Source organism: Drosophila willistoni, chromosome 3R (assembly GCF_018902025.1).
Source record: "Drosophila willistoni isolate 14030-0811.24 chromosome 3R, UCI_dwil_1.1, whole genome shotgun sequence".
NCBI lineage: Eukaryota > Metazoa > Arthropoda > Insecta > Diptera > Drosophilidae > Drosophila > Drosophila willistoni.
This window is the reverse complement of record NC_061086.1, coordinates 12,864,402-12,891,802: the sequence shown is the minus strand read 5'-3', so window position 1 is coordinate 12,891,802 and position 27,401 is coordinate 12,864,402. Positions and strand designations below refer to the sequence as shown.

Here is a 27,401-nt window from a genome sequence, read left to right as displayed (position 1 = left end):
TATATATCACATGACGCCAGCAAAAAAGGAAAAAAGCAATTCCGGCTTCAGAGTTTACGATGTAGAAGTGGATTTAGAGAATTTATGCAAGTTATGGAATAACATTTAAATAAACCTCTTACTATTTAATGTGTACTTTTGCAAAAATTGTCTACCTACATTTTCTGTCAATTACGTATACTTAATATCCGTTTGCTTTTCCTTTTTTTTACTTTCATCATATTGCGATATTCAGAACAACCCTTTGTTTTAAAGTTTTTGGTCTTATCACAAAAAAGACTTAAAAATTTATGCATAAACTTTGCAGACATTCAGAACTGATAATTATGTCAATTGAATGAAAATGTCTTAATTAGCTTAACAAATTGATTGAAATCACAACAGAAAGTTTTTTTGGCAAACGAAAGAATTATTCATTTCACATTAACATAAACATATTTACTCTGTTTATTTCAAAATTTAATTAATCAGTATTAAAAACAAAAACTGGGCAAAAATCGTATGAGAAGGAAATCCTATAATAAACAAAATGTCAATTGCTAAAGATTCAATTTTATAATTTGTTTTGAAAGCATAAACACTTTTATTAATTTGTTTATACAAAATATCGAGAATGAAACTGAATGTGCGTACTATTTTATTAATTGAATGTGGTTTTCTTTGTTTTACGTTTTTTATTTTTTTCCATAGGAAAAAATGATTGAAATTGTTTGATATTTTTGACGGTTAGATATTTTTTGCTCGACTAATTTTTGTTTCAAATGATTTTTCCATTTGTTTTGCATAATTATATTACGCATTTCGATTTGCTATTTTTAAGAATAACAACAAAAATAAAGCAAACAAACAACATAAACCAATTGTCTAAATCTCATAAATTGGCTAATGTCGACTATTTCTACACACTTTCCAGTAACCAAAGATCTATAATCATAATTAGAAAATTGATCATTTGAGCGTTTGTTTCTAAATATACAAAATTATCTATTTATATTTGTATTATTTTTTGCTTCCAAGAAGTATTAACTAATACATTTCTTTAGTCTTTAAGTTTCTTAAATATGATTAGCTTTGGAATTGAAAAAATCCATAGTGGATAGTTGAGTTAATTTATATAGTCGTAAGTGCCCTCATTTTTCCAAGTGGGTATAATGATCTTTTGAGAGGTTGGGGGAGAGGTTGCCTCTCTGACAGACCCCCACAAACAGCTCGTTGGCGCTCTCAGCCAAAGAGCGGGAGACACTGCCACAGACGCCAAACAGTCTGCAAAATGTATGTATGTGTGTGTGTGTCTGTATGTGAGTATTTGGTTATGCAGAAACAAAAATCTCAATTCGAATACAAATATTCAGGTTGTTCCGGATTTGCATAAATTATTGTGAAAATTTCAAATAACTAGCAAAAAACTTAACTATTTTTTTTTCCATTTGACCAGTGAAATGAGAGTCACAGAAAAGAAGTGGGAGGAGAATGCGCAAGAAAAGAGTGAGAAAAGCAACTGTTAACTGTCTACATATGTATGTATTGAAATACCGTTGCTTGACGTTTTTTTTTTTTTGGTTTGGTTCTCTCCATAAAAATGGCTCTCAAACGTCGACAGCAAAAAAAAAAAAAAAAAAACGATGACAAACTTTGACAGTGAAACTGAAGCTTAAATTTCGATGTTTTTTTTCTTTTTTTGGTTTTTGTTTTATTGTGCTGATGACCTTAAATTAGGCGTAGGTCTCCATTGTTGTTACTATGTCTTTTTTGTGCTGGTCAGCTGTTTATTTTTTTTTTGGCCTCAAGATGTAATAAATAACAAACAGAAGACGGGGAGAAAAAACATATTACATGCTCAGCTTGAGTTAGTCCCCAGGGTCTAAGACAAAGTTAGTTTGTGGCACATAGAAGAGAGAAGGTGGAGACGGGGAGAGGGGGAGAGAAACATAAGGTCGAGCCAATTTTTTATAAACTTAACGAATTTTGTATAAAAAAATTCAGTAAAAACTAAAGCATAAACTAATTATTTGTTATTTCCTTAATAAAATTCCCTAAAAGTCTAGAACTAGAATGATTTTTTAACGTGTAGAATTAATGGCAAAAACTCTAACTGTAAAAACGAAAAACCTAAAAACAAAAAAAAAACCGTTCACTTCATAAAAGAAGCCAAAGAAAAAGCTAAGCCTAAGACAATAATCACCCAAGTCTCAGAGTCTGTGTGTGTGAGAGAGAGAGAGCGTGATAGGGGAATGTGGCAAAGGGGGGAGGAAGAGAGGCCAAAGCTGGAGTTTAAGAGCTGTTTCTCTCGCTCACCTCTTCTCCTTTAAGCTCTTGGCGGTTCTTTTTTCCTATGCAACAATTGCCAGCGCAGTCAATTGGCTATTTTAGTTTATTTCTTACATCATTTATTCATTTTTACCCCCTTTTGGATTTTTACCTTTTTCTTTCGTGTTTCACGATTTTGTTGTTTTGCTGTTTGACCTTTATTTCGTTGATTTAGGGTTTATAATTTGGTATGAAATTAAAACTTTTTTCTTTCGTATTTCTTTGTTGTTATTAGTCACATTTCTAACTGATTTTAGACATTAGCACTTTTACACATAATACATAGATTTTTCTAATAATTTGATATTCTTTTTATTATTATTTTCGCACTAATAAATTTTTTATTTCACTTGGCACTCTGTAAATTTTAGATAATTTTTAGAAATATGTAACTGCAAAAAAATTGGATTCGTATATCTCTTAAAGGTTCCTGACCTAACGGCACTTGGCCAAAAATCGAGACAAAAAAACGCAAAATGGAGACCCAGACAAATATGCAATTACAATGAAAAACGAAGAAAAACGGCAAAAACAATAATCATAACTAACCAAGAAATGAGCACACACACACACACACACACGCAGAGACAGGCACACACTCTTACACACACAAACAACTACAAAATCTTTTTTTAACACCAATTTTTTTCTTTTTTTTTTTTTGTATTTATTTTTTTGTAACAATATTTATTTTCTTTTTGCCGTTTGTTGTTGTTGTTATTTTAGCTGTAGCTACACATTCGCACTTTTTTTCTTTTTTATTTTTGCTTTCTTGTTTCAGTATTTTTAAGGCGCGCGCGCGTTTTCAATTTCATTTGGCGCGAGACTCAGTAATTTTGTCATTTCTTTACTACTTGTTTGCTTGCTAAAAATTTTACTTTTTCTCTTTTGTTATTGTTGAGGGAGTATCAAACTTTGCGTTGTGTTCGTTGCAAATGAAAAACTTCAACTGATCGAACATGGATCGATTTCCATGCCCATGGTATCTCGGCAGCATGTTGACAACATATGCAGTTGTCTGCTTCATGTTGAGATCACTTGATTTGAGAGAGAATTCTGTTATTAGCAGACTCAATATTGAGCAAAACTGTTGCTTGACAGAGCCCCAAAAATGAGTGCCACGAGCTCCACAGATAAGCACACCTGCCTGTGTATGTGTGTGTGTGTGTCTGTGTGGGAGAGTTTGCTTGTATAGTAAATTATGCTATTAATTGCGCTCTCTGATTTTGATCGGAATAAGGGGAGAGGATCTTCTATATTTAACTCTCTTTGCTGCTTTTGACAACATGTGCTGCAATAAACTTGTTTTCTTTTTGTTTCTTTTGTTTTTGTTGCGAAGTATAACCTGTTTAGGTTCGCATTCATTTAGCAACATGTTGCGAAGATACAGTGGGCATGGCTAGAAGAGTCATTGTTAGATAGAAAAGTATTACCGTTTTACAGGGTAGCTATCGGTTTCTAAAATAAAATTGTTACTGAGTTTCAGTTTTTTATCCGCAACATCGAGGTATTGATGCGAATTTCATAAAGTAAAATTGAGGTTTTATATATTTAAGGATAGTTTTATTACATTTTCGTTCAATTAAATAATGAAAATATGATATATTAAAACTTCAAGAAATTCGCCTGCTCGAGGAATTCTTTTTATAACATTTATAGAATATTTTAATTATTTCTTATCGCAAAATTTAGTTCTTTATTAAAAATATAATTCCTTTAATTAGTTTTCTTTAGCTACAGAACATTTCAATAGTTTTCAAGGATTTGAACAATTTTAATTTTTGGTTGCGTTTGATCAATTTTGAAAGGAATGTTTATTCCAATTAATCATAGAGTTCTGTTACCCCTTCAAAATGCTTTAGAATGTTATTTATACAATTCTCGAAATACTCTAAACAAATAAGTAGGCTACTGGTTGGCCCACTGTGCTTAAATGTTGCTTGATTCGTTTGTGTGTGTGTGTAGGTAGCTCTGGCTTCTAATGCGCGCATGTGCAATGAACTTGTTTTGAATTGCAATTGCGATACAATTATTATTATTGTTGTTTTTGTTTCATTTTTGTAAAGTTTCGATTTGTTGTCGTTGCTTTTTTTGGAGGTTACTCGAATGCGGCGACTTTGTAATTTCATTTAAATTACTCATACGCCACATGTGGCGGAGACGATGCCGCACTATAATTATTACCTAGTTAACTTCTCTATATGCCTCTCTATCTAACTTTGTTAGCTTTACCTCTCTCTCTGCCTCTCTCTCTTCTTTTTCTCTCTATGTCTCTCTGTGTATCGCATTTCAAAGACTGCAAATCGTTTCCTTAACTTTAATGTGGGTCAATTGTTAAGGGGGTTAAGTGAAAGTATCAATGCAATTATACCAATCCCTCCTACCCTAACCTACCGCACCCTACTCTAATCAATTATTTACCGCTCTCTAGCCGGTAAGCCATCCATTTCCAACATTTCTAACCAATATAAGGAAATTATTGACAAGGTTAGCAAATTCAATTTGTGCCCCCTTCCCTAGCTCTCGGGTCTCTTTAAGGTGAACTGCATTTTTTTGTGTTCATCGACAATTTCTGACTTAACCTTGAGATTGTTGAGTTCAGTTCATAGATTTTTAGTGGCATGAGAATTTTCTCGTCTCGTCTCATAACGGTTTCTTCGCCTCACCCTTATCCTGACTCATTTAAAACGCATGACTCAACTTAAATTGCAAATTATGCAAATTTTGAAATGCCTTTCTTGGTTTCTTTTTTGTTAAGGTGTTTCTTTGTTTAACTTTTGTTTCTTCTTCTTCATCTTTTTGCCTTCTTCGACGTTGACCAAATAACAAAAAGTGCAACATCATTTCATTGTTGCCACCGAATTCGATGGCAAAGCCAACGTCGCCGCCTCCCGTTCTGCCAAGTAATAATCATTTGTGGTAACCTTCAAACACGAAAAAAAAAAATAATATTATTACACAATCGTTAAAATGTCTGAAAGCACATACACAAAATGTAAATGGATTTTGGAATGTGCCTTGGGGGCGGGCAGTGGCAATTCCATATGGCTACTGGCTGTGTTTTATGATTATCGGTTATGATAGAATGAATTCGTATTTGAAAATGGTTTATTTTGCAACAACTTTAAGTCCTCAAATTAAATAAATGAATAAAAGTCTTTATAGTTTTACCTGTCGTAAGTTTATTCTATTTATGAACTAAAATTGAGATAACTTTTTAGCCTTGTCGCCTGTTAAGAGAATGGTCAGTAATGAAGTAAATACATATGCCAATTTAAATTAAACCACAAATATATACACATGTTTTCAATTAGATTAGACTTTGATAGCCAACAATTCACAACTCAATAATTCCCAGTAAACCAAAACTAAAAACCATCGACAATCTAATGTTTGGCCATAATATAATTAAATAAAAACACCAAAGCATTGCAAGCTAATTACTATTAACTTGAAATCAATGAAAAATCTACTAATTGTCTTAGACATAAACATAAATAAATCAGGCTATAAAATGAAATATTTATGTACATATGTTTCTACATACAAATACATTTATTGCATTAGACTACAAGAACTTTATGTGATTCACATTTTTTTCAGAGATCCATTTCCATCCATTTCCATTATATATTTCTTAAATATATAAAATGTATCTAAACTTTGTAGGTAATGTACACATTGAACTTTGGTTGAAAATAGTATCAAGAAAAGATCAAGAAAGATCACTTGAGATTTCTTCACAGAGAAATCAATGTATTTAAGTCCTCAAAATGATATCTTAAAGTGTTTTATTTGTCATTAAAAGTAAATATAATCAATAACTTAAAGACAATTCCATTCTATTTAATTGAAACTGAACTACATTTCATGAATTTAATTCCTTTTTTCATAATTTTTTTCATAATTTCATTCAAGAAAAACCAGAAACAAACTGAACTTTAATTGATTAGTTAGTTGTGTTAAAAATGAAAAGAATTCTTTCCATAGTTACCCCCCTCGAATACAACCATCAATATGTATGTATGTATGTGTATTCATATATATGTTTGTATATATAGGTACATTTCCATTTTTTCGTCATCTGACGGAAGGTGGCAGAGTCAGTTTTTATGCCTGTATGTTGTATGTGTCTCTGTATATGGTTTCATCAGCAATTTTGGCTTGGCTAAAAATAGCAAAAACGCTAAAACAACAACAACAACAACAATCAGCATTGATTGCAAGTTGTTTGGTTTGGCAAATGACAGCAGCAACAGCAGCGTCAGTGGTAGCCGCAACACCCAGCCAAATAGCCAAATGGCCAAATGGTGTGGTCCAATAATGAAAAATGCAACAACAACAACTACAACAACAACGATCAATGAGAAAAAAGGAAAAACCGGCTTGACAGGAAAATGGTGTACAATTTTTGGCTCGTTTGCTGTTTTATTTTTTTTTTTGCTTCGTTTAAAAATAAGGAAAAAATGCAAACGATGTGGAAGTGACTGAAAACGAAAATACAGCTCAGTTTTTGGACCTTTTCAGCTTGAAATTACTTTTAGGCAATTGGTAACGAAGCGAATCACTTGCATCTCTGCGTCTCTTTCTCTCTACTAAACCCAAGAATTGGTTGTCGCATTGGCTAAGTCAGAGTGCTGGTTGATGTCTCGTCTATTCATATTGCCTATTAAACTGAATTTTATATTGCATCTGTTTAAATGCTTTGCGCTTTTCAATCGACTGAGAATTCAATTTTTTAATGTGATTTTTATTTATTTGTTATTTTTGTTTTGTATATCGCGCAAATTGCTAAACGAAATAAATAAATAAGCCATAAATTCAACTGAAAACGTGAAGGAATGCTGCCTATGGCCATTGAATGCTCTGCTACAGTTAAAGGGTATTAAATTGAATGTAAATGTCTGACTTATATAGTATAGGGGAAAAGGCACTCGGTTTTTTCGGCAAAGTTTAAATATAAATATAAATCCTTTTACGAATTAAAAAATAAGATTTATCTTTAGGGTATAAGAAATCATTACAATTTAACAGATATTTATAAGTGTTTATTGCTGAAACCCAAAATGATTTATAATCAATTTTTATTTGTTCATTCGAAGCTGTCGTTAAGCTCGTTATTCACACCCAGAATTCGCCACTGACTGAGAAATGTCATATGTATATCTGATATATACGAATATACGAATCATATATAAATATTGAAGTGGAGGATAGGTGACAATCCATTTGACAGTTGACATTTTCTATACCGGTGTCACTTGGCTGGCAAGTGCTAAAACATTTGTCATAATCGATTTAAATATTCATCTATTTTCAATTCTATTTGCAATATCAATAATGCAGTCAATCAATTTTGCCATTTTAACTAGTTAGGTTTTGCCTCCCCTTTAACTGTTTCGTTTTACTCCTTTTTTTTTTAATTTTTTGATTTATAATTTATTTACAATACAAGCCTAATTAAATATTTATCAATATATTTTGCGCAGTTTGTGCCCCATGTGGTGAGTGGCGAACAGAACGGCCCAATTATTGGGGTCAATGTCAATGTTGATACGCGACGAGTCGAGTCAAGTAAAGTTAAGGTAAATATTCATATTCATTGTTTGTTTAACAAAATACAAATACATATTTCATATTTCAGTAAACACATCAATTATATGTTTATTGTTTGTAGAATTCGCAATAGAATTATTATAAATGGCCCATCATAGTATCACAAGACTTAAAAGATATATTGATTTGGCCATTGATCATAAGTCAGCTATAAAACAATGTTTTGGTTTTGGGTTTTTCTGAAGTTTGTTTTTTGTTTGTATTCGTTGAAGATAAAGTGCCTTGGGGTACTTTTATTTCTTAAACAAACTATTAGTTGACAAACAAATGATTGAGCAGACTCTGCACAATTCAAAGTAACTAAATCAAATGGTTTTAGTGCTAAAATTATAGTAGATCAACCAAAAAATTAACTTCTTTAAGCTTAAGATGTAAATGTTAAAAATTTTTTAAAATTTATTCACTTTGCTCATAAAAATTTCGATGTCTAGTAGAATAGGCAGAATAAAAATTTCTTCTAGATAATTTAAAATCCCAACATTAGTTTTGAATTTATAGCATAAATCCAAGAAAATAAAGAAAATTTCCTAGGTATAGCTCACATTTAATTACAAATTAAGATATTTTGCCTAAGAGGAGCCCAAATACTGCCTTGATACCCCCTTCTTTGGGATGATAATGCTATTTATCAAAACTTTCCATTCTATTAATTTGCGTGTGTAATTTGGGGTTTTCCTGGTTTATTGCTGTTTGCTTTTGAAACAGCTAGAAAGCAAAATAAGTCAAAAATTTGCTTATTTACTAATTGGTCGACATTAGACAAAAACTTGGTAAATATTTTGTATAAAAATTTCCAACTTTTCCACTGAATTTGTATTTATTTTTCAAGCTTAATGAACAACAACAATTTACGTATAATATGTTTTGTGTGTAGAATAAACTTAAATTGAGAACTCGATTTCGATTGGTCTACGTGATGCTAGACAAGTGGGTGGCTAAACCATCATCTGGGCTCTTGGAAAGAAAGACAAATCGTCTTGTTATTTTCCATTTAAGTAAATAATTTCATAATTTTTCCATTGCCATTAAGATGGAATGGGAGTGTAGGCACCTTCTACAGACAGAATAACAAGAAGATTTCACTGAGTCAGGCAGCACTTGCTCCACATGAACATACACATATATATACATAATGTAATCTCTGATTTATCAATCTTTTGTGTGGCACGTGACAGTCGTAATGAGATGGAGATGGAGAGAGAACCCATAAAATGTGTGTCGCTGTTGTTGTTTATTTGCCAAAACGTAAAAGGCGTATTTTTATGACATATTCGGTTTTCCTTTTTTTCTTTCTGGAAAATTTTAATACATATTTATATATTTATTTGTGATTGAAAAATGTATTTTACTACGTTTCGGCCCTTATCGGTTGAGGCGGCTTGCCTTTGCCGCTTTTGTGGGCAAATATCAGGTAGCCAGCGATAAGAATGCGCTGTATTTCTAATTAAATAAAGTTAAGATTCCATTTGCATAGAGATTAGGCATAAAGAATACAAAATTGATCACGTGTGTTTGCCACCATTTATCAATAGGAGAAATTGGTTGATTGAAGTCACAAAAAAAAAAATATATATATATATTGGAATCAAACTGGATTTAATGCGTTTCAGTCGCAATTTGTGTAAAAGGTCGCTCGATATTTCAGTTAATTGAGCCGTTTAAGCCATATATAGAAGTATACACACTAAAACACACTCTCCACATACAGAAATAGTTAGTATATTTTTGGTATAGTTAATGTTTTGGTTTATGTGTCAATCCCCCGGGTCAGTTGTTTGTCTATATATATCCTTGTTTAAATTGTTCTACATTTTTTGTTATTGCTAAATGCAATAAATTTGTAAAACAAATCATAAATAATGTTACTCATTGCAAGGACAACAACGGCAACATTTTGTTGAATTTTTTGTTTTCTGATCGAAATCTCTCGCAGTTGTAGTAATAACTTATAATGATAGATAATTATATTGATTTATGTTTAGCATTATAGATTGAATGCCAGATATCTTAAAGCTAAAAATGAGTAACCAACTCAATTATTTTCATAGAACTCACTGATATTCTCTTCTGTTTTTATTTTTTATATTTGACTATTTAATAGTTTACGAAATTTAAGTAAAAACAAACGGAACAGGAAAAGAAGAAATAGTTTCAGTCAGATTTTGACCTAAAACTTAGCAAAAAAAAAAAACTAATATAAATACCTCCAGAGGCCTAAATAACATGACCAATCGAGCGAATTTATGATTTTTCAATTCAATTTTTTACCCATTTTTAACATTCATGTCTTCATTTTACATTAGGAAATAATTGTTTGACATTAAAATATTAAAAAATTATATTTTGGCTAGTGTTTTCAAAAAATCTTGACGTCTACATAGGATTTTAGCCTAAATTGTATTAAAAAATGTTTTCGAAACTTCTAAATGCTAATTACCATTTAAAAATATGCCTAATTCCATTCAAAATGAGTTTAAACTTTTTAAAGTCGGTTATAAAATAGCAAAACTTCTTAGAAATTAGAGGAAGAAATTCTCAAAAATAATTTTGAAGCTATGATTCGCAAATTCTAAGATATTAAACACCAAATATAGTTTTAGACTGTTTAATTCAATAAAACACGGATACATATACTTATATCAAAACTACTAACATTGCTTAAGTTTGAAAAATAGCCTAGTGAAAATCTAAGCAAAAGATGTCGAGCGACTTATGAGAAATCTCGTTAAAAAATAGAATTTTAACTCCTTGGCTTTTAAATTCTTCTAATAAATCGTCTCTCCCATACCATATATCAGACCCCAAGGAGTCTAATTTATCAAATTTATCCCATTTGAATTTGTTCTAGTTAAAGAATGCATAGAAATTTATAAATTATATATGTTATACCTATATAAATAAAAATATTTACCCATATATACATTTGTATCTATCTACTTATATACAAATACATACATACATATATCTACAAATAAAATGTCTTGTGCTTAGATAAGGTAGAATAATTTTTCGTCGCATTTTATAAACGAACAAAAAGAAGACCAAAAAAAAAAAAGCAGAATTAATTTGTTTTTATTGTTTACAAAATGTCGAGCAAAATGTCAGAGAAGGCAGCGAACAATACCAACAACAAAAATAAATAATAATAAAATAATGACATTGTCTGTATATATATAAAAGAAATGCACACATACATATACATATATATGTATAATAGAATCACAGAATGACTATATTTATATGTAAATATGTCTAGACCAAAGTTAGACAGAAATTCATATGAAAATGAAAACAAAATTTCACAATACAGCACAAAATTTAGAAATGTATAATTATAATTTTAATTACTCGTATGCATTTGTTTTGAATTATATAGTAAGTTAAATGAGAATTCTTATTAAAGTCATGAAATCGCTATTATATGGCTATATATTTCAATTGTCATTGTAAGGATTAATGCTTATTGGATTCGAAGTTGCGATTATAATGCCACGAGTCTCACGAGAGATAGGTTTTTGTTTTGATTTATATATCTCGTTAATGTAGATAGTGATAATCGATAAAATTGTAATCATGGCTAAATCTTAATTAAGCAATATCATATAGATTACAAAAGAGTGAATGTAAAACTGTTCAGTTCAAAGCAGGAAAACATTTTACAGACAAATTCCGCTTACAACAATTTGCATGCCCAATAATGTCGATTAATTGTGGCAATTAATTCATATATGTATGCTATATACCTACACAGATAAATTACCATATCAAACAAGTCAACCAGCAAACAAGCGACTCTCAATTGAACATTTAACAAATTGCTTCTGTTTTCGCTTTTCGTTTATATGAATTTCAAATTCGTTATGCAAAATTACACAGAATCCAGAACACTATCATCTAAGTGCATAAATCAATAAAGCTAAAGGATATTTCCATTTAAATGTCAATTTGGCCAATACTTTTTCAAGACTTTCAATATTTTTCTTGTCTAAATTATAAAACTAAAGTTTTCTTTCATTTACAATTACAAGTTTGATACAAAAGTAATTAAAATATTTGTAGTTTGTAGTTTTCAAGTAGTTGAAGTTCAAAGAGCAAACGACATAACGAACAAAAAGTCAATTTTGTCAAGCTGAGCACAGCAACGATGGGGAAACATCAATATTTGTTTAGAATCAAATTTGTAATTCAATTTGGAATGGATGCAAATTTTCTAACCGAAAAACAATGTCAAACAGTAGCAACAACAAAATGGCCATGTTGTTGTTGTTGCAGTTGTCATTGTTAGTGCCGATGTTGTTGTTGCTGTTTGCCATTTCTGTTGCTGCTGCTGCTGCTGTTGTCATCGTGCTGGCGTTGACAGTATTGCAGGTCGTCAGCGTCACAGCAATGGCAACAGCAACAGCAGCTGCAAGTGAAAGTCAAACATGAAACGCTTTTAGACACACACATACACACACACACATGCGCACATATGTAGACAAGGAGCACACATAACAATTTAGTGGCTATTTAGGAGAAGAGGAGAGGAAATGAGAGAGAGAGAGAGAGAGGTAGACATATTGCGATGGAGACGGGGATGGAGATGAGTGAAAAGCGGGGTCACGTTCTCTGTGGGGCAGTGTTGATGACGGGCTATTATGTGCATCGTTTCAGGGTCAACAGCTATTTACAGTCACTGTCAGAATAACCGTGTGTTTGTGTTTGTGTGTGTGTGTGTGTGTGGCAATGCAAAATGGCCAAAAGGATTGACAGCGATTAGAGGAGCCAACGCCCACACATCCATTATCATCATCATCATCAACAACAGTGTTATACACATTATCATATCCACGACGTGCCCCGCATTTTTTATGGCCAGTCATCTTTATCGGATCGCTATATCATTCAGTCTCTATAAACTTATTCACACATCACAATTTAATTCGCATCGCCCCCCACATGTTTGTTTGGCTTTGGCCAGTTCAAAAGCTCACCAACGCTTTTTACTTTTATGGCTTTGTTGTTGTCATTTTGTGGTGAAACAAAAGCCAGAAGTCTAAAGATGCTCCTGAAATTTTAATTAGCAATCTCACACGATACGACATACAAATTTTGAAATAAAAATCATTTTGGGTGGGCGTCAACTGACAATACATTGTTGATTTATCAAATCCATAAATATTAAACTCTTATCTAATAAAAAAATCTGTGAAATCTCTTTAAACTATGGCAAAACTTTAGCAAATACTAAAACTTTAAAACTTTGCAAGTTTAATTCGAAATCTAAAATTTATTTATACTTATATATTTTCATGTTAATAGCATTAAGTAAAGCCCTAATTATTAATTCCTTATATACTGAATCAGTAGCGGATCTACGGGGGGTGAGATAAAGTAAATTTTCCCCTCCAAAACTCCGAGTCGCATCAGAGTTTGGTTAAGTAATTTTACTGAGTCAAAAATTTGTTTGACCAACTGAATGTATATACGTTTTTTAAAGAGGCTTTTGTTATTTTTAGGAAATTTTCTTGCCAGAAGTTAACCAATTTCATAAAAGTAAAAGATCTTCTCATTGACATAATTGTGATGACTATCAAATAGATTTATACATATCTAATATGTATTACCTATATTATAATATGTCCAACAAACTGATTTCTCTTTTTTCGATTTGACTTTGATTTGACAAACTCAACTATTCTTACAACTATTACTTACAAACAATAAGGAAGTAATTGAACAGTGTGAAACTTTAGCAAACAATTTTGTATTTTAACGCCAATACCAGTTTTTCTTAGCCAATCCCATTTAAATCTCATAATATAAGTATATAGTATAAATTCCGCAACTAAATTGCCTGCCAAGTGGCCAACAACAATAACGAAACAAAACACCTTCAAGTGTTGGGAGAAGAAAAAAAAGTGGCCCAAACAACTTGGTAAGGCTTCGAAGCCGCACCAATAACAGAAACCGAAACACAACAACAAAAAACAAAAACCAAAAACCAAAAATGAAAAAGCCAACGACAATGGCAACGGCAGCTGTGCGGCAGGTAGATAATATATATATAAAAAAGGGAAACAATCTGCAATCAAGGCCAACTAAAAAGGGTTTCAAGGTTATAAATTATATAGCGACAGTTTTGCGGCTTGAAAAATGTGCGAACAAGAAGGAAGTATCTGACAAGAAGAGTCCCAAAAGGAACAAGAGAGACAGATTACACGAATCACTCGGCCATCTGGGGAAAGAGAGAGCGAGAGAGAGAGAACGGGAGAACGGGAGAGAGTGTGACTGAAATGCAGCTGCAGTTGCCTGGGCTTAAACAAGTTTTGGATTTTTTTTTCTTCTTCTCCAGATATTTATTCTCTCGATTTTTCTCTTCGACAAGTTTGAAGGTCAAATTACTTGTAACAATCGTTCAGAACAAAATTCTATATACCTATTATATATAACAACGTATAAAAATGTGAAAGTGAAATGAGAAATTATTACGTATACGCCCCGCCGCATCCATTTCTTCCCTTAGAAACTTAGTCGAACCTAACTTGACTTTGACTTTTACTTTGTCCAAAAAGTTTGCCATGCATTTTTATATATATTTTATAGTCTCTCTTGTTTCACAACAACAACAACAACAGCAAAGAGAAAAAGTTTTGAACTGCCTTTATAACAAGTTTTTTAAACGGAAATGATGATGAAGGGGTGGAAAGGAAGGGCTGTCAGAAGGTACAAAATAAAATCCTGCTGGCTTCGCACGTGCCACAATTGTTTGGCAAACAAATTTTTTAAGTTTTGACCCTGATGAGAGAAACACAATTTACTCATAACAAGAAAAAAAGAGAAGAAAGTAACCGCAAAACACCAAAATTAAAATAAATTAAAATTTATCGTTATGCAATTTGCTTTCTATTATAAAATTCATTATTTATTTTTAATTGGTTTGTTTATAACTTAATCGCATTTAGCGAGTGCATTGCCTGCTGTTTCCTATCAAGATCCTTTAATCTGTATTTTAACGGATTTAACACCTGGGTGCATTTTTAAATAAATCAGCTTAATTATGCAACAACTTAATACCCTGCAATACTTGGAGTGGTTTCGATTCAAAGAAATCTATATACATATATGGGAAATCGATAGTGAGATAAGATTAAAAATCATATGTCCAATTTAACGATTTAATAAAAAGGAAAAAATAAACCTATGATAATACATTTCAAAGGGTATTCAGGTGGTCTTAATTCGAAAAACTGAAAGTTTACCGAATTTATTGGAAAGCCTTTTTTCTGGTTTGTTTTGTTGGTGTTGTCGTTTTGGGTGCTTTTCGAGAGTTTAACTTGAAAATTAAAATGTCAAACTCAAATTGATTTATGGCCTTGTGACTCATTCCGTTTGTTGTCTGTCAGACCGTCTGTTACCATTTAAATTGCACAATTTGTTTGTTGTTTTCTGGTTCGTCAGCAAATTTTGTTTTATTTCGCATTTTCATGTTTTCTTGTTTTTGCCACTTGTTCCCATGTCAATCACTAAAAGGACATTCGAATGAAATAAATAACCAGCGATATTGACGAATTTCACACGAAAATAACTAGCACAGAAGAGAGTTAAGATTGATACATATGTTTATATAGTTGAGTTATTCGAAAAGGATAGTAAATCACATTGTAAAATCCTTTAGATTTAGCCTAGATTTCATCTGGTATTCAACATATAATATAGATTTAATGTAAAATTTTGAAATGTTTAATTAGCTTAGATCGATTTTGATTAAGACAAATCCTTTTTAGTGAAATTTTAGTTTAGTTTCATGATTTATAGATGCAAATTGATTGATGTGCAGAGATTTAACTTTATCGATTACTCGTTTAAAACTTACCAGTCCTAAGAATGATCAAAAATAAGTATTAATTCTAGACAATCCTAATGATAGTTAAAAAGTATCTACATAAAATACAGGGTGCTTGGTGCTCTCTTAATGTGCTTCTTTTGTCAAAGAAAAGTTACTAAACTGGGGAGTTTTTCTGTGGGTGTTTTTGTGTGCATTTTTAAAAAGTTCAATTGATTTGATTGAAAACTTATTTTAATTATTATAACTCAAGCTACAGAAAACGTTTTGAAATAATTTCGAGGTAAATTAAGAAAACTTTTTCTACGAAAATTTCAGGAAAAACTTTTTTAAAACAGAAATATAGAAATAAGAAAGAAAAAGCATTTTCGAAATTGTTATCGAATGGAAATCGCTTCACTTACTGCCAGGAGAAACTGCCGGTGATGCCATCTTTGAGACGATCTCGTAGAGAACGCTGTCGACTCGGACCGGAGCCGGTTAACGGTGGCAAAATTGGATTTTCGCCATCTTCCAGTACTGTGGATATATTTGAGGCAGATGTCGATATGGGGGCGCCAGCAGAGGAATGCTCCATAATGGGCGGCTGGTGGTGATAATGATGATTCTGATGATGTGGCGAACCGGTTGCCCCCACCGGCGATGAATCTCTGTTGTTGTTATTCAAATGCCGCCGTATTGAGCCATGGCGAGGCGAATTTTCACGTGACATTGTTGATATTGTTGGATTTGAATATCGTTTAATTGATTAAAGAATTTTATGCATAAAACAATTAGTTCAATTAATTGGTTTTATATATAGCCAATCGAAAAAAAATTGTGGTTTTCGAGTTGGATTTATTTTGGTTTTTTGTTTTTTTTTTTACATTTTTATTAAATTTTTGTGAATTTTCGATATGAAGAAGGAAAACGAACGAAGAAACGAACGAGCGGTTTTAACTTGCTTTTGGCTTAGTTTTGGTTTTTGGTTGTTTTTTTTTTGGTTTTTTTATATAAAAATTTGTTGCTTAAATCGTGAGTTTATATATATTTATAAAATGTATATTGCACATGGAGCCAAAAAATTATGTGTGGATTACGAAAAATAGTTGGCTATTCGGGGGATTAGAAGGCAAAGTCCAAAATCAAAAATAAAAGAATTTTTGAGAAATATTATTAAATAAAATTAGTTGAATACAAAAAAAAGTACATAAATAGAGTTGCGCGACATTTATAAGAATTCAAAAAATTCACTTATTTTCACATATTAACCGAGTAGAGTGGATCAAGAAGCAATATACTTAGTAGAAGGAGTCAAGAGCATGGAAAGTATTTATAAAAGTGTAAGTAGTTCGATGTAATGACATAAAAGAGTTAGCATAAATGTAGTATCAGAAAAGCAAATGCATGAAATACTAAAGAAATGGCAAGTAATGAAGAGTAATTTAGTTAAAAAAAGAATTATCAAAGGAATTAGAAATAGAAAAACTAAATTCAAGTCATAAGAAAGTCGTAGAATAGAATTTTATTTAACAAATTCAAGAAAATGTACAAGAATAATAGAATTTGAATCTCATGAAAATCAGATTTACATTTTAAAGATAACATTTTTAGATATTTCCGATTCAAATTATAGCCAAATTCATTGACATAGAAAAGGAATTAAAAAAGAGAAATATTCTGCATTAAGAGCTTGTACAAAGAGAGAAATAATAATAGAAAGGATATACCAATATCTGAGAGAATGGAAAATGTAAATTATAGTATTATCTGAAAGCATAGAAAGGATGGAAAATGTGAATACAGAAATGCGTAAGATTTGTATAAGCAGAATGAAGTTTTATAGTTTAAAAGTTGTTGTAGTGTGTTTAAAATTTAGGTTTCGAGTAGATAAGCAAAATATGTTTTAGAGCTCTTGAAAAGTTGTTGTTCTTTGTTTAATTTAGAGATTTTCGAGTAGATATAGTATAGGTATTATTAATGTAGATAATGTCTGTTGAGAATAGTAATAGAATAGTATTATAAAGTGGATTGTGTACGAGTAATAGTCAAGACATATACACATATTAGAGTTTCATAAAAAAAGCGTTTTGAGAGTTCGAAATGAACTTTTTTTTTTAAAGCGTTCAACAAGCAGCATGCCATTTATTTTGTTTTAGTTATATTGTAAGTATTATGTAAGAGAGATATAGGAGAAAACTAACGCACATTTGTTTGTTTGTTGCTTCGTCTATTGGCGGTAGATTTTTGTTTCTCAAGAGAGAGAGAGAGAGAAAGATATGTGTGTGTGTTATCCAAATGAAGCCTTAGGCAGCCGATTAAGTGATAGCATTTCAAATCACACTAGAAACTTTCTAAAAAAAACGAAGCGAAATCTAACCACAAGTGTTTGTAGATCATTGTGTGGGTGGGTTTGTGGTTGTGTGTGTGTGGAGGGGTGTTTGTGTGGTTTAGCTAGTTTAGTTTAGTTTTAGTTATTGTATTATATATAATATTTACATATGTATAGATTAGCTGGTTTAGTTCTTTGAGGATTGAGTTAGACGAGCAGCAGCCGCCGCAATTGGTTTAAGGCACAAACTAAGTAGAAGAAGAAGTGTTTAAATCAAGTCCTTTTGTTGTTGTTGTTTTAGTTTTATAGAGCATTTAGTTAGACATTTATACTGATTATTGTATATGTATGTACATATATTAAGATGGAACCACAGGCAATCTATACATATATGTATTGTATATTGGTAGTATAATTGGTTTTTATTACGTTTTATTATGATTATTATTGTTATTATTGTTATAGCCGTTTCTCTATATATACATCTATGTATATATTTAGGTAGATAAAGGTAGATAAAGTTTTATGTAGACATATATATGTACATGTTGAGGGGAATATCTGTATATAGCATTGGTTTTTTTTTGTCTGTAGCTTAATTAGTTTTTTGCTTATCCGTTATTTAATTAGCAAAATGCACATTCTTGTTATTTGTTATTTGATATTTGTATTTGTATTTGTATTTGTATTTGTATTTGTATTTGTATTTGCATTGTGTTTGTATATGTATTTGTATTTGTTTCTATGTATATCTGGCATTTATTTAGTATATTATAATTGTTGTTATTGGTTAGTATTTGTGTAGCTGTGTGAGTAATTGGATTCCGATTAATAATAAAATATTGTATATGTATGTGTTTGTATCTTCTACGTGTTATTGGTTTTTATTTTTTATATTATCATTATCATATTATTTTTATTCTAGATAAATCTAGTGGACTTTTAGTGAAATGTAGCAGATGGGCAACGAACCTGTAAATAGAGATTAAAGAGACACAAATAGATTAATATTTTAAATTATTTAATCGCTCTGATAATTCATTGAGAGATATGTAAGTATTACAAGTAAGTTAGGTTAGGTTTAGATTATTATTATATATTTATTTCTAAAGTGTTCAAAGGATCTTCCACTCGTTGTTGCACTCTCTAATTGAATCAACACTTATTTTGTATTGTACTTATTTTATTTTTTCTTTGCATTTTCTTATACTCTAGTTGTTCGCCAGTTTTTTTACAGTTTTCCTAACTGAAAACTTAACTAAAAACTTTCCACAAACAGTTACCTCAACTGCCAGCCTCAACTTGATGAACAGCAAAAGCATCAGGAATAACAACAACAATGAAAAAATAAAGAAAAAAGTCTGTACTAACATTTTGCCAACATTTTATGCCAATTTGCAGTCGCTGATTTGCTTATTCATCATTTTTTTCGTCGTGGCCAAAGTGAAACCAATAAAAAATTGTACAAACGAATACAAAAACTGTGTTTTGTATTTCGTTGAGTAGAAAAGTAGATAACACTTTTTAAGTAATCTGTAAAATTTAGTCAAACAATTTTTCAATCTTTTATTTACTTTTGCACTTTATGCTGATTGGTACACACATACAGACAAAAAGAATACCAATAGCAAGGCAAAAGTCGAAAGCCGAAAGAAAGGACATACTCGGAATAAAATGTTTTCAATGTCATGGCGAAAAAAAAAGTGCACTTTCAAAGCGATTTTCCAGGATATTCATGTGCAATGCCAGACTTTGAGTGTGCTTCAACAAACAGTATAAGTCCAATGTCAAGAGTAAGTAAACTCTTAAGTTGCTAAATGAATTATGCATTTTATGCTAGGTAAAGTTCATTTTAGAGAAGAAAAAAGGAACGAAAAATGACAGAACCCAAAAAGTATGCTACAAAATTTTTAACTTTTTTTACCATTTGCCAATTATTTAAATGCTTCTCCATGGACCTCATATATGTACGTCTGAATACCTGTGTGTGTGTTTCTGTGTGTGTGGTATACGTTATGTGCTTTGAATTATTAAATCTTTCTTTTCATATATTTCATTTTTAGTATTTTAATGCAATATGCAATATATTTTTTGTATGAACTTAATTAAGATGGCCAAAATGAAGACTCAAAAAGATTTCAAATGAAATAGCCAAAAGCTACAGAGAGAGAGAGTGAGAGAGAGAGAGAGAGAGAGAGAGAGGGAGAGTGAGAGAGATAGCTAGTGGGGCAAAGGAAACTAGGAATTTAGCTATGCTCATTATTGTTATGAGTGGGTAGCTTCTGTCTACGCTCTGACTCAAGTCTGTTGCTCTATCCTTTATCCCATCCGCCTTCTTCACAGAGCGCCATTTTCTGTGTGTGTGTAAATTCCTCTGCAATGTTGCAGTTTCCATTCTCGTTGACGCCGCAGTTAGTCTTGGTTTTGTAAGCACGAGTAAGAGAGAGAGAAGGAGCAAGAAAGAAAGGAGTAAGCGGAATGCCATTAAATGAGCAGCGAAGCACATTTAATACTCGCATTTGAAGCGCATTTTCTTAGAATTTGTTGCCTGGGCATGGCACAGTGGTTCCAACTCTATGTAGAAATCATATAAAATATATTAAGATAAATTTCTACTTTAGTTTAGTGAACTAAATGATGTTATCTAATGTGGTGAGCGTCTTAAAAGAACAGGAAGAAATAATGGACAAGTGAGAATCCCTTTTGGGATTGAATGAATTAACGATTTATTTTAAAAAAATATGTACAGCAATTATTATATATATTATAGTATCTCCAGATAAGATGGTCATTTTATCATGGCATCTAGTGTCGTTGAAATAAAAACAATTTGCAGCTCCTTGTTAATAAAACATAGAAATAGTTTTAACTAAATTTCATTACATTTTATTAGGTGCATGGGTCAATGTATTTGCTTCAGTCGATGCTGCTTCTTCTCTATGTGGAGAGGAAGCAAAGGAAAGAGAGATGCCTGACATTGGTCTTTTACGGAAGTGAATGTGTTAGCATAAGCGACCATGAGCCGCACTTACCCACACTAAGATACACACACACACACACACTCACATTATGTGCAGGACTAATGTCTCGACTGTGTTGATCCTGGGCGTTGTATATGTGTGTATGTGCTTTTGAGTAATGACTGCCGCCGTTTTAAGCATTGAAAACGCGTTCCAATGTTCTTAGTGGGGGCATATGTGAGTTGGTATGGTTGTGCACACATACATATACATATATAAGCGCCTATGTTTGCCATTTTGAAGGCTATGTACATATGTATGTACTTTCTAAAGTCTAAAGGGACATACATATATGTACATATTCAAGTATGTTATATACAAAAAGTAGCGGAAAAACTTTAAGCCTTCAAGGCAAAACTTTGCGCTTTGCTCTGTCATTTAATTTTTTGCGGTCACATACCGCTTCAACTACAGCATCCGTTTTCCTCTTACTTACGTATTTTCAGCACTCTTTCGTTTCGTTTTTGGTTTTTGTTCTCCCTTCATACGTAATTGCCCAGGATGCACTTTATATTTCATTTTTTTTAGTTCTCTCTCTCTTTCCTTTGCTCTTGCTTCCCTTTCTCTCACTCTGCTTCCCTTTTTCACTCTTTCCAGTTCGGTGGCAGGCAAACATCAAGGATATCCTTGAGTTGACACTGAAAAAATATTTGCATTTGCCCTTTTTTTCGTTCCCTTTCTTTCTGTCTGCCTGCATGCATGTGTGTGTGTGTGTGTGCGAGTTTGTGAGTGCTTTTGTATGTGCGCTTTTGAGAGGTTTAAAGTATTTAAAATTTTATCCCATTTTCAAGCATTTTTCTGTCATTTCCCCACACTCAGTTTGCCCATTTCAAGCTAATTGAGTTCACATTTTTCGGTTTGGCCATTAAACTGAGTGTGCGGCCAACATGGCGTATACGTAACGCAATTGACAGGACGGAAAATTGGTTAAAGACAAACTGCATTTTAGTGCTGGCCATTCCATTGGGTTAGCATGCATGTGCGGGCCATAAAAGAGGCAATTTCTCTTCACATTTTATGACCATGCCAATGAGCCCGAGAGACCAAAAGTCGAGCTTAGCTGCTTTTAACAAATAATTTATATGATTTTGCTTTTGGTTCCATTTACTTCATCTGGTCAACCTAACATTGGGGGGACAAGAGTAAATATGTAATCTGAATTTTAAACATCCATTTGGTTTTTAAATTTATAATATATTTTTACATTAAGTTTAATGTTTTTTCAAACACATGGAAACAAATCTTTCAATGGGTAACAAAAAGAAAATTATTTATTATTATGGTTTTAGTTATCATCTGAGAGAGACAGTTCTCTAGAGCGAATTTATTATATCAAAGTCCAATTGAAATCAAATCAAATATAGTCTAATCTATAGATTGATTGTTCCAGGACTTAAAAGAAATCTTTAACAATTTCTTAATGTTTTCTTGTCTGATTTCTTTTAACCAATTAGTTTTTGAGAACTGGAAAAGCCGAACAGGTAATACTTTATCAGGATGAAATGTGATGGTAAGGATAACAAAAGATCTATAGACATGCGTGGGTAATGTCATAGCTTATGGAAACAAGGACAGATAGATATCTTCTTAGGTATTCAGGTTTTGTCAATTAGCTACTCATTGCACTTGCACGCACACGCACACACACAAACAAACAAACATATGTGTATGTTTGGATTAAGCAATAACAAAAAGCGAATTACAGGCAAACTTAATGACAAGTTTAGCTTTCAAGCTCACCTCCCCTCCCTTGGTTTCTCTATCTTTCTCCCTTTTCCCACTGTCTGCTGCATTGCTTACATAGTGTTTGCATGTCATTGAAAATGAAACGGTTGCTCCTCCTTCATCCATCTGTTCCCTCCACCTTCGTTTCACCCCACCTTTATTTCCCTTTTACTGTGTAAGCTTAAGTAGCAATTCTTGTTAGTTATGCATTGCTCTGTGCTCAACGAATTAGCTCGAATTTCGACAAGACAAAAGACAAGTTGAGCTCAACATCCTTCTTAGTCAACCAAACAAGCATTCAAATAACAAAGGACAAACTTGCAGTGTATGATATATTTCAAACACATTAAAAGATTTCTCATTATATATTTGATGAGCATCTATCAATAAAAATTTTAAAGCTAAATACAAATATTATAAACTATGCCACTCAATAATTATTTAAATGAAAAATTTTTAACGCGAGCAGCAAAGTTGTAAGATTGAATTTCTATCAAATGTGCAAAGTTAAGGATTATGTGTATTATTTTAATATATTTTTAGGCAAACTTTCTTTCGTATCCAAGCTGAATTTTTGGGCAAGTTTTAACCGATTACTGATTTTTTTACTTTTATTTGCGCTTTACGAGCATAAATATGCTTTTAGTATTTTGAATGCTTAAAAAAAAAAACAATTTAATATTCATTTAAGGGAAGAGCTTTGTAAATCGACTAAGTTACAGATTCGTAATGTTACGGATTTTCAAAAATTGAGAGAATAATTTGTATAAATTTGATGGTCAAAATTTCGGCGTTTCTTAAACTGTATTTGAATTTCATAAAGATTTATTTAAGTGAACTTAAAGCCTAAACTTAAAAATCACACGAATGCGAAGTATGAGTTAGTTACATTACGTATACGACAATCAGAAATAATTTTAAGTAATATTGCATTGACCTTGGGACTGACACAACTATTTCATGCGTGGTTAGAGTACTTTGGAATCTAAAAAACATTCAAGTTCGAAATGGTGTAAAATTTAGTTGGACTTATCCGGGAGACATAGGATTTTCCGAACCTAACCATTTGCAAAGCAATTTGAGACGTTAATTGCTGTTGTTATGGGTTGGTATATTTCTAGGCATACTAATTAGCTCAAAGCTTATGCACACACACAACACACACAGACACACACACACACACTCACCTGCCGTTATATCGTGCCCCTGTCCCTTTCTAAACCCCCTTTTTCCCTCTCTCTTTTCGCAACCAAAGTTCAGCTTAGTCTGTTGCTTGGTCGGGGCCAAGTACACTGTCAGAAATGGCAAAGTCAACAATTTATCAAGATTTTAATTAACATAAATAGGCATTGGGGGAGGAGAGGAGGTCGTCGTGTGGTACTAAAAATAAATGACAGTGGCATATAAAATATTATACCAAGTGGAGTGGAGTGGAGTAGGTTCTGGGTCCTGGTCCAGCACTAGCTGCAGGATCTGGTCGAGGTCCTTAAAACACGTGCTACGACAATTAAAATGAAAATGAGCATGGAAATGAAAATGGCGACAATTAAAAGCTGCGATCTGGGGTTTTAATAACAATAAAATGAAATATATAAAAAAGGGAAAAACAAAAAGGGGAAAACTCCACCAAAAGTTGAGAGTTCAGAGAGCCTTTCTCCATTTCAGGACAAATACAAAAAAAGAATATGATAGACTTGTGTGAAGATAAGAGACAAAAGATGCAAAGAGTCACATACGCAACTAAAAAACAATTTTTCCGCCTTGGAAAAAAGGATAATTTCTTATATGTGTCTGTGTGAGTTCTTTTTACTGAATGAACGAAGTAAAATTATTTAAAATCGCTCTCTTTTCTCAATGTCTCTCACAACACTCTCTTTGTTTCTGGTTTCTTTTAGTTTCATCATTCTTCTTTTGGCAAAAGTACGAAAAATGCGAGGGAAAAAACAAAAACCTTGTCAAGGACAAAGCACGCAATGCCAAGCGAAAAAACAGCTGAGCGCAAATACAAGAGAGAGATAGAAAACGAGAGAGCTGTTAGAGCTAACTTTAGTGCGCATGCTGTAAAAAGCTTAACAGCTGTTAATTGTTGCCATGTTAAATTAACTTGCAGTGCTAAGACACACAACTAATACATTATTAAATTAAAGCTAAATCAAGAATTGATTATTGGCAACATTGAAAACTCAATTATGCAAATTTTTCCCACGCTTTTCCATCTCTCATACCAAATTCTCTTAATTATTTATTATTTTATACTTATACCTTTGTAACGAATTTTTGTTTTGAGTTTTTAGGGGCTCTGAGATTTTGCTATTTCTTTATTTTTTGTGTAATGGTGGTGGGGGGTTGGGCGACTTTCTTGGAAATGAAGGACTTATTGGGAAGCAAGTTTAATGGCCCAAAACGTCGTCGACAGCGTTAGCATCCAAGTCGGCGTCAACGGTTTCATTTCCTTCGAAATTTTATGAGTTGGTTTTTGTTGTTTTAAGCTCAACCCGGCCTATGTAAGCATATCAAATCGAAATTGCTCCTTGGCTCTTACTCCATATGCTGATATATAAGTATGTAGATATATATACCATACTTGTGTATATGCATGGATAATTTAGGTAAAACTTTTGCTTTTATTTACTTGGCCAGCGAAACTTTCTTCAATATTCTTCATTAAAATTGCTCAAAGCAAATATGAAATTTCATCAAAAAGTCAAAAGAAAAACAATAAAATAGAAAACTTTCTGGTCAATCGTTTATGCAAAATTTTAATATACATTTGTACATAAAGAAAGTTTCTACTATTCTTCTCAATATTCATGGAATGTGTTGAATACTTTAAAGAGAAATAAGTAAAGTTTAACTAAAGTTAAAATCATGATTGCATATCAGATATTTATAAATGTATTTTTTTTCAATAAAGTGAGTTTTCTTTCTAAGCGTCATTCAAGTGCTATTCATTTTCATCTCAAGGCGACAATTGGAAAATGGCCACAGGATACCAAAACCGAAAATCCTTGCAAGACGATAACTTTGCCTGTAGCTGGTGTTTTATCCCATCTAAACCTCTGCCTCTCCTTCCATTCTCTCTCTATCTTGCATGTTGTCTCGTTCTCTGACTGATGATGGCGGCTGACCAACAAATGGCTAAAATACTTCAAGTTGAAATCCTGCAGCAGCAGCAGCAAGAACAAGAACAAAGCCAAAAGCAATAAACGGCACAACAAATGAAATGGCAAGAAGAAGACGTAAAAGAAAAAGAAGAAGAGACGACAAAAATGTACTGGAAATGACGGCGACTTTGTCTTTGTCGTCGTCTTCGCTGTCGTCGTGGGTGGTCCCACACATACAGACACACATACCCATACATAACAAACAATGGCAAGCACCGACAGGAAAAGCAGCAGGAAAAACAGGCCAGCAGGACATGCGTTTATAGCAACAACAAAAAAGGAGGAAAAAAAAACCAAGGAAAATGGCAAATGGATGGACAAGGAGAAACAAAACGAAGACCAAGAATTCGAAGCAGAAATAAAAATAAAAAGCAGCTGCTTGTAATCTTAAAAGAAAAACCACCAGCAGCATAAATAAGAGGAGAGGTACCCAGAGATGGCGTTATAGGAGGAGGCGAAGAAACATAATACATCGAAATGTAGAGACAGATACATATACATATATTATTTATATTTTCTTCGTCTTTTGCAGGCCAAATGGAATTCATTGTAACAGATCATGCATAGACCATTGCATACTTTTACGGGCTAACTATATAGACACAAGTAAATTTGAAATTGAAACTTGTTTTTTCCTAAACAAATGAAAATATACATATACAGGAAAATGGTAACTAAACCGTAGTTAAAACTTCTTTCAAATCGAAGAAATCGAATTTTCCAGTTTAGTTTCTAAATAATTTTCAAAATTGGAATAAGTTATAATGTTATTTTTTTGATTTAGTGTTATTCTTTCAGTTTGATCATCAATGGAGCGGCTAATTAGAAGTGGCCGTTCCAAAAGGAATGATATTTCTTCAGTAATACAAAGATTTTTTATAGTAGTTATACAAAATGTAAAGAAAATATCATTTCTAAATTTGAAAATTTTAAACTTAATTTTAATCAATCTTCTATAATTTTTGTAGAAAATGTTTAAAATTGAAATTGATTTAAATTCAATTATATTGAAATAAATTGTGTTTCCCACACACATTTATGACTGATGATAATCATTTGACATTTCGTCACTTTTGCCAGACCTTAGCCATAATCAACAAATCAATCAAAATCTAGGAAATTTTTTGCCATCTTTATATAATTTCCTTTTTTTTTTTTGCTTTCGACAATAAAGACACTCAGTCTTTGCCTTATCGTCTGACCTAAAGAAAATGGCCAAAACGAAAAAAGGAGCAGAAGAAGAACGTGAAAAATTAAGGGAGCAACTGCGTAGGCGGCAACACACAAAGAAAGTAGATTGAAAGATAGAGAGAAAGAAGGAGGAAGGTAAAGAAAATTAACAAAAAAAAAAGACGAAAAACTTTGACCACCAACACAAAACGAAATGAAACAAACAAAAAAAAAAAACTAATACAACGTTAAATGCCAAGTGT

The 27,401-nt window shown here is 32.1% G+C and overlaps 1 protein-coding gene across 13 annotated transcripts in view; it reads right to left on the bottom strand.

Moving 5' to 3' along the window:
- LOC6651009 (TLD domain-containing protein 2) overlaps positions 1–16,475 on the bottom strand; it is a 72,551-nt gene extending 56,076 nt beyond the window's left edge. For 6 of the 13 annotated variants that reach the window (XM_023179961.2, XM_047011778.1, XM_023179964.2 and 3 more), the window contains exon 1: positions 2,420–2,634. Coding sequence is in view for 3 of the 13 variants with exons in the window: in XM_023179969.2 (XP_023035737.1) it covers positions 16,153–16,460 (308 nt within the window). In the remaining 10 variants the exon portion in view is untranslated. Of the gene's footprint in view, positions 1–2,419; positions 2,635–16,152 lie in introns of those variants that run through there. The other 7 variants (XM_023179966.2, XM_047011791.1, XM_047011796.1 and 4 more) reach the window with 2 other exon arrangements.
- Positions 16,476–27,401: the final 10,926 nt, after the last annotated feature.